The sequence below is a fragment of the Urocitellus parryii genome, chromosome 5 (genome assembly GCF_045843805.1).
Source record: "Urocitellus parryii isolate mUroPar1 chromosome 5, mUroPar1.hap1, whole genome shotgun sequence".
Taxonomy (NCBI): domain Eukaryota; kingdom Metazoa; phylum Chordata; class Mammalia; order Rodentia; family Sciuridae; genus Urocitellus; species Urocitellus parryii.
In genome coordinates, this window is record NC_135535.1 from 165,973,581 (window position 1) to 165,981,890 (window position 8,310).

Consider the following 8,310-nt stretch of genomic DNA (forward strand, 5'->3'; position numbering starts at 1 on the left):
GGAGCTCTCTATTTCAGGGTGAGTGTTTGGTGGGAGGGACGCTGCCTGGCCTGGCTGGTGTGGACCAGAGCTGTCAGTCTGTGGGTTTGGGGAGGAGGAGTCAGCCTCAGAGGGCTTTGGACCTGGCAGGAGCACTGTAGGACCACAGTGCATTTATGGAAGAGGGCCTGGTCTCTAGAAGTATCTAGAGATAGGCTCAGATCAGGACAAGGAGGCCTGTGGTCACTTTGTGAGGTAACTTGCGAGGTGTCTCTGCTTATCTGCTTCCTCCTGCCTGCCCTCTCTAATCAGTTTTCTTATCTCCACCTTTCTCTAAATCTCAGTGCTAAATCATCTTTCTGTATTTCTGTCTGCAGCACCTCTAGGGAGAGGAGTGGCAGGGGGTCATTTGGCTTGAGTTGTCTCCATATACAAGGCACAAAAGTAGACTTCCATTATATTAGAAGAAAAACATGGATGGTGATATTTTGCAGTTAACCATGCAGTTAGGATTTTTTCTTTTATTTATTTGTTTAATATTTATTTGTTAGTTTTAGGTGGACTAACTATACCTTTATTTTATTTTTATGTGGTGCTAAGGATGGAACCCAGTGCCTTATGCATGTTAGACAAGCACTCTACCACTGAGCCACAACCCCAGTCCAGATTTTTTCCTTTTAAAATAGAAAATTTAAAAAATCTATTGAGATCCGCATAAAAATGGAGCTGCATCCTCTTGCACGGTCGTGTTTGTCCCCCAGGGTCTCTGGTCCTGTCAGGGGCCCATCAAAAGACTTGAAGCTCCTCAGCTCCACCAACTGGCTGCTCAGTCCTATGTGGCCAGTAGGGGTCGCCCGCGGACAAGCCTGGAGGGGGCGTGACGGAGGCGGAGCCTCGAAGCCGGCCGGGCCAATAAAAGTGGCGGCGCCCGGTCATCTAGGATCGCTTCCTGGGAGTGTGACCTCTGCTGCCGTAGTCTTCTCTCGCATCGCTTCCCGCCCCAATCGCGCCCGCAATGTTGGCGCTGCGTTGCGGCTCCCGCCTGTTTGGCCTGCTCCCGGTCCCTCGCTCCGCGCCTCTGCGCCTCTCGGCGGCCCGCACCTGCAGCAGTGGCGGCGCCCACAACCCACCCTCTTCCTCCTCCGGGAACCCCCTTGTGTACCTGGATGTCGGCGCCGATGGGCAGCCACTCGGCCGCGTGGTGCTGGAGGTAAGCCACTCGCCCCGACAGGGCTGGCCAGGGCGTGCGGGATCGTCCTGGGGCAGCACTGGACCCCGGCCCTCTGCTGTGCCTGGCGCGCTTGATGACCTTGAGCCTCCCACCTCCGGGTCCTGAACCTCAGTTTTCCCCTCTCTGAGAAGGGATATCAGCTTGGTCTCATGCAGCCTCCCGCGGAATTGTGGAGGCGATAGGAAAGACCTGTAGGGAGGTCGAAGCTCAAGGTCAGCCTGTAGAGGGTGAAGGCCCAGTGCCACGCTGCTGGCGGGCTGGGGGAGGGTGCCGAGCCCCATTAGGCCCGGGTCTGTGCGCTGAGCTCCTAGGTGTCGGGTCTGGTACCGGCCGCAGGCCCGCTGGGCGCTCACGTGGCAGCCCTTGCGTAACACCAGGTGCTCCCTGGGTCTGCGCAGCCGTCCCGCCCACACTCGAGGCGCGGAGTGCTGGGTAATGGAAGGGAGAAGCGGCTTTAGGCTGTGACCCTTCTCTTCTGGGTGGTGAGTACCCCGCAGGCCACGGCCGGACCACCGGGTGAACTCGGGATGGCGCTCTTGAGAATGGGGCAGGGTGTCTGGAGCCCCAGTCCTAGCCTCCTTCTAGGGGTGGACACTCAGCACCTGCCTCTCTCAGAAGCAAAACAAGAAACACTTGATGTACAAAGTAATGGAGAGGAAGCCCTAGTCTATCCCCACTTTGAATAAAGGGGTCAGTTAGTATGGATTATCTGGTTTCCTGGGAACCCTTGGTATTTATTTATTTATTTCTCTTTTGGGAAATGGGGAGTACCCTCCCTGCCCTCATCTACTGTAAGAATGACCTTTGAAGGTGAGAGGCAAGCGGCCTCCTTGGGTGGAGCTCCAACCTCCCTTCCTTACCCATACCTTCCTGCCTTTCTCTGGGCCTCAGTTTCCCATCTGTGCATCCAGGAGCTTGGACTGGCATCTTCCTGGTCTAGGCCCTGAGTCTCTGACGGTTTGGGGCCAGTCCCTCTGTCAGTTCTGCCCCGGAAGTGGGAAGTGGGCCAGGGTGATATTGTTAGTCCCTTCTGATAAATTAGGAAACTGAGGCTGCCTCCTCCCAGCCCTGGGTTCAGGAAGTGGCTGCCAGAAATGATAGCTGCTTAGGCTGCCTCCTGGAGGGAGGGTTGGAGTAACAGGAGTGGAATGGCCATGTGGTTGTTTCTCACACTTCCTTGGCCACTGTGGGATTAGGGTGGTGAGGAGGCTCCTTTCAGCGCCTACCTCTGGACTAACTATCTTCTTTTGTCCCTCTTTTCTCCCCATAGCTGAAAGCAGATGTTGTACCAAAAACAGCAGGTAAGGGCAACTTAGTGTCCAGATGGAAGGGAGTGGGTGAAGTAAGTCCTGTGGGCTGGTGGGAAGCGTTTTGGCTCAGAAACCATGATCAGGTGGGAGTTCCACTTGAGGCTCAGCTGCTGGGTGCCATGGGGTGACCTTCTTTCCCTCTGAGCCTCATGTTGGCTCTGCCCACCTGTCTGGTAGTAGCTGAGAGCCTCAGAACCAGTGGAAGGCACATATAAATTCCCAGAGACAACTCCTCCCTTCTGCCCAATGTGCCCACAGCCCTGGGATTCCTTGTCCCAGTGACCTGGTTAGCTTAGCCAGGACTGTATACTCTTGTCAATGTTTGGGTACTGGGGTTAGAGAGGGAAGTGACTTGTCCCAGTCATAGGTGAGTCAGGCAGAGCAGATCCAGGAAGTGGGCCAGGGTCTGCCAATCTCCAGCTCACCTCCTGGGGGACCCAAGGCTGCTAGTCCCTGAGGTTGGGGACTCATCCGGTTGACCTGCCTCTCCCTCTAACCCTCAGAGAACTTCAGAGCCCTGTGCACTGGTGAGAAGGGCTTCGGCTACAAAGGCTCGACCTTCCACAGGGTGATTCCTTCCTTCATGTGCCAGGTAACACAGCCCTCTGTGCCTCTTCTTTGTATGTGGTGCTGCCTCCAAGGATTATTGTAAACATTGCATAGAAGGTCAGGGGCAGAGGGCTTTTCTCATTGCTCTCTTGCCTTGTCCTTTCACCCTGAGAGTCCACAGCTTGTCCAGGTTGCTATGACCCTTTCCTGCCCCAGAAATTAGGCAACAGAGCCAGTGGTGGGATGGCCTTGCCTAGCTGCATAGGGAGATTAATGGCTTCAAGGGACAAGCTGGGTTGGGGTATAGATGTGCACAGGGAATGGACCTTAAGGCTTTGAAGGAGCAGCAGACTCACAGTGCCTGGCCTTGTCCTTTTGCATAATCCCTTGAACACTGGGCAAAGGGGATGGAGAGAAAGAGGTAGGAGGAGGAAGACGGGGCGCAGAGAGGAATGTGCATGCCTGAACTTGGAGCCTCTGTTCCATGAAGGGCATTTTTCTCTGTTAAGTGAATGTGCTTTTTAGTAATATGTCTTACCCGTTTTTCAAAAGAGTTAGTATTGCTGTGTCAGAGGCTTGGGGATTAGGCTTGGCAGCAAGAACTTCCCAGGGGTCAGGACCTGGGCAGTGTTGAGATTGCCTTCTCTTTGGCAGACCTTCAAAGTCAGGGGTTAATGTCCTGGGGCCAGCGGAGCCTAAAGGCAGGGGCATGGATGGTGTGATTTTTCTGAAATTTTGCCCAGAATTCCATCCCCATTCCCTCCACCCTGACCCAGTGGCTGGCAATGGGTTGGGGCCGAGACTCCTGGCATTGTGTGATGCCTATATATGTGTTGAAGGGGGTGAAGGCAGGAAAGGGCAGGCATGGCTGTGGCTGTGGGCCCAGCCAGGCCCAGCCCTTTGGCCTTTCTGCTGCAGAGTTTACAGTTCTTCCTTTGGCTGAGGGGTGAAGCAGGAGCTAAGGTGGCTATCCTGAGTCAAGATAAGGACTTCCAAATTTGGAGAGCTTTCTGTGGCACGAGGTAATGGCCCTCAGAGACCCAGACCTGATGTCTGGGGACACCTGCCAGGCATCTGTGGATGCTTTAGCTGGAATGGGTAGGTTGTTTGGCTCACCTGAGTATCCCATCTCAGGAAAACTGCAGTGTGCCCATGGCCAGAGACTGGCACAGGGCAGTCACATGATTCTTCTGGTCAGAGCACTCCAAGGAAGTCCTAGATCTTAGGCAATCTCTGAGGAAGGATGCCAGCCCCGGGGGACCCTGTTCTGGGTGTTCCAAACAGCACCCCTGGACATGAAGCCAGGACAGGGAATGTGAACTGGCTGGAGCCAGCTGCTGTTCCCCTAGACCACACTCAGGAACATGGCCTCTGGCTACTTCCTTGTTACCCTCTAAGAGCTGTATGTTGAAAATCCTGGGTCACTAAGAAATAGTCCAGAATGGTTCATTGGAGGATTACTTAAAAATTACCTCAGACAAAAAAAAAAAGCTCACTGTTTAAGGGTCGTTGTTATGACAGAAAATACTATACTTTATTTTTGCTCATTTTCCTCATTATTTTACTAGTCCTCATTTTACTGGATGCCTATCAGGCTGGGGGGGCCCTGAGTGCATCCAGGAGCTTGGACTGGCATCTTCCTAGTCTAGGCCCTGAGTCTCTGGGGGCTGCTGGCAGTGCCAGAGAACCATCTCCCGCCAGCTTGGTATGGGACCACTCAGAGGGTGCTTTTGTGCAGGCAGGTGACTTCACCAACCACAATGGCACTGGGGGCAAGTCCATCTACGGGAGCCGCTTTCCTGATGAGAACTTCACGCTGAAGCATGTGGGGCCAGGTGAGTGGCGCTGCTGTCCTCCTTTCTAAGCTCCCAGCTGCGGGCCCCAGGAGGCTGCAGTCTGATCTCAGGGTGCCCCTCCCTTCCTTCAGCGCCCGCTGGGTTTTCCTGGAGTTTTCTCCTTCCAGGTTCTGACTTTGGAACACCGCCTTCCCTTTGGGAACTTGGGTGGGGAGGGCCTTTAAGCAGAAACCCTGCATGTTATCCCCTGAGAGACCATGGTGGAGTGTGGAAAAGTCCAGAAGTCAGGACTGGGGATCCTGCTCAGCTCTTTCATTGAGAGCTTCCCCAAGGCCCTTTCCTTGAAGGCAGCAAGGCCAGGCATATTGAGCCTGCTTCTCTTCTGGTTTTCTGATCTGCAGACTCAGACGTCCTTGATGTGGTTTAAGCCATCCTCTCTTCTGAATGGCTTCCTAGTAGATGCCCCCTGGGGTGTTGTGGCTCACCTCTGCTTGTTTTGACAGGTGTTCTGTCCATGGCAAATGCAGGCCCCAACACCAATGGCTCCCAGTTCTTCATTTGTACCATAAAGACAGACTGGTGAGTTCCCCACCCCAGGCGCTCTGGGAATGAGGGATGCCCTTAAGGAGGGAGGGAGGAGACTTTGTGCATATCCCATCTGGGACACTAGCCCTCTCCTGTGTGTCTATATGAGAGAGTTAGTGAAAGGATTGAGGGAGAATTCAGGTTGTCCTACAACTCTGTCATAATCAGACTTATTGTCATTGCTGTGTATTTTGTGCACACACACAAGAGGGTTTCTCTGCCACACATTCTTGGAAAGTGCCGCAGCCAGCAGGGCTCACCTTGGCCTGAGTAGAAGCGGGTTCTCCCCTGGTTTAGTCCAGGCCACCATGTCTCATCATGGGATGTACCTTGGAAAACACCGCAGTAGATGGTTGGATTTCACGGCAGGTTTTCATCGAGCCCTGTGTTAGCTCAGGCCTGCAGCTAACTCCCTTCTGGCCCCCTTTCCCACATGCCTGTGGGCTCCGGGGATGTCTTTTCCCTGGCAAATCTTCTATTAAGAGATAAGTTTCTTTGTTTGGAGTCCCTAGTGTTCTAGCCTTGGGCCACTGGGGTTGGGGGCCCAACAGCTGGCTGGGAGCCAAGACTTAAGCTCATTTCCAGGATTTCCTAGGTGGGATGCACACCTGCTAGTCTCTCCCTTTCAATCAAGAAAGATGGGATGTCAGGGCTGGGCGGTCCGTCTTGCTGCCCGTCTTCTCTCCTTCCATGGAGCCTTTAATGGGCCTTCCACTTCCACCTTTGGCTGTTACACTCTTGACTTCACTGGAGCAGGACTAAGTGCCTTTCACATTCTTGGAACTTTCTCAAATCAAGAGGTGCTCAGGGCTTCTGTGTCCCTCCACACCTGTTTGTGAAAGGGGTTCCCTTGCGTAGACATCTTACTTCAGTGTAGTTCAATATCCCATCATCTCCCCAGGCAGAACACTTGTCACAGACAGCTCACTTGTCATAGACCAGGTTACCAGGATTCAGGCCAAGTGGCCTGGGGCAAGGTCACAATGTGTGTGGCAGAACCTGTCTTGGGAACTGGGCAACTGCTGGAGTGTGTTGGGGGAGCTCAGCAGGGCTTGGGGGCTTCAGGAGTGGATCAGTGGGGTCTATCAGAATTGGCAGATGTTCCCATGACTGAGTGGCTGGGCTGTTGAGTGACATTGTGCTATTCTTGTGTCTGCTTGTCCCGCACCCCAGGCTGGATGGCAAGCATGTTGTGTTCGGCCACGTCAAAGAGGGCATGGACGTTGTGAAGAAAATTGAATCTTTTGGTTCTAAGAGTGGGAAGACATCCAAGAAGATTGTCATCACAGACTGTGGCCAGCTAAGCTAACCCACAGCCAAGGTGCTGGGACGGCAGCTAGGACTTGCCCAGGTTACTGCCCAGGGCTCTTAACGGAGGTGCCCCAAAGAGCTGCCAGTGCTGGCTCCACTGTCATTGTGTGTGAGCTTGAGGAAGGCTTGGGGACACGCCCCTCTGCAGGACCCCAGGGCACTCTCCTGATGTTCCCCCCTCACGACCCCATTTCTGGGCATCTAATATGACATCAGGCCACACACCCCTCATCAAGCATTGCTGATGATCGCCCAGCCCAAGTTCATCTGTGTCATGGGTGGTGGTGACAGGTCAGCGTCCAGTGAAGGTTTCTACCTTATCCTTGACCTGGGGGACAGCCACTTGCTGCAAAAGGGCTGTGATACCTGTTCAGTGTTGTCTTCCTAATTGTAATAATTTTATAAAATTGCCTAGAAATGAAGCTGTGACACTATATCATGCTGTGATGTGACTGAGTTGGTGGCACAGGACTCAGAACCTGAGAGCCTGACCTTTGAGACATAACTCAGGGCTTTTGTAGAAACTCCCAAGATGCCTTTCCTTCCATCACTGTGAATCCCATTGGTTTGCTGCTTTCATTTTTGAGGAGGGTCTGCGGGTGGAAGCAGGTGACTCTGGGAACAAACCTATTGCTAGCTGTGCCAAGTCAATGTGAATCACTGTGTCAAAAATGGAAGTGGCTTGTAAGTGCCCTGTCCTCAGGAGGAAAGTATTTCCTGGTGGGCTTTGCTTTTTATGTGTGTTGAATAAATTGAAACTACTGATCATATATATAAAAGATTTCTAGAACATTCAGTGTTCACCTTAAATGTGATAATAAATCCTATTTTCTACAAAAGACTGGTGTCTATGGATTTAGAAAGAAATTGAAGCAAAAAAAAAAAAAAATTTTGAGGGCGGTGGTTACCAAGGATTGAACTCAGGGCACTCAACCACTGAGTCACATCCCCAGCCCTATTTTATATTTTATTTAGAGACAGGTGCTTAGCACCTTGCTGTTGCTGAGGCGGACTCTGAATTCATGATGCTCCTAGTTCAGCCTCCTGAGATGCTGGGATTAGGCAGGCACCACCATGCCCAGCTGGAGGAAAATTTGTTGCACTTTCAGCTTCTTGAGTGTCAGGTACTGTACCAAGGACTTTTTTTTTTTTTTTTTTACAATGCTGGGGATTGAACCAGGGCCTTAACACATACTAGGCAAGGGCTCTACTACTGAGGTACAGCCCTAGCCCTATGCTGAGGACTTCTGTGTGGACTGTCTCATTTAATCATCCAACAACCTATGAGGGGATTATTGTTGTCACCCCTTCAGAGATGAAGCCGAGGCCCAGACAGACTCCATCTTAGCATCCATGCCCCACCATGAGCACTGGCTCCAAGTAAGTCCTGGTTCTGCCTGTGAGTGTCCCAAGGTTCAGTTTTCCTCGGGTGCATGATGGGTGCATGAAGCTCACCTCACAGGATGGTAGGGATTAGGTATGATCCATGTGAGCTATATACTATATAGCACAGTGCCTGCCACATCACTGTGATCAGCACTTGGAATGA

The 8,310-nt window shown here is 52.5% G+C and overlaps 1 protein-coding gene across 1 annotated transcript; it reads left to right on the forward strand.

The window, feature by feature from the left end:
* Window positions 1–893: 893 nt before the first annotated feature.
* Window positions 894–7,418, forward strand: Ppif (peptidylprolyl isomerase F). The gene is made up of 6 exons (XM_026390209.2): window positions 894–1,189; window positions 2,481–2,511; window positions 3,024–3,112; window positions 4,808–4,904; window positions 5,369–5,444; window positions 6,624–7,418. Exons 1-6 carry the CDS (start codon window positions 995–997, stop codon window positions 6,757–6,759), a joined length of 624 nt encoding a protein of 207 aa, XP_026245994.1. The 5' UTR covers window positions 894–994; the 3' UTR covers window positions 6,760–7,418.
* The last annotated feature ends 892 nt before the right edge of the window (window positions 7,419–8,310 follow it).

What these genes read in the sequence shown, in the direction of transcription:
- Ppif (XM_026390209.2), top strand. Translation starts at nt 995, where the DNA reads ATGTTGGCGCTGCGTTGCGGCTCCCGCCTGTTTGGCCTGCTCCCGGTC. An exon ending in TTCCTTCCTTCATGTGCCAG is followed by an intron (nt 3,113 to 4,807) that starts GTAACACAGCCC and finishes GCTTTTGTGCAG; the next exon opens with GCAGGTGACTTCACCAACCA. An exon ending in TGTACCATAAAGACAGACTG is followed by an intron (nt 5,445 to 6,623) that starts GTGAGTTCCCCA and finishes CCCGCACCCCAG; the next exon opens with GCTGGATGGCAAGCATGTTG.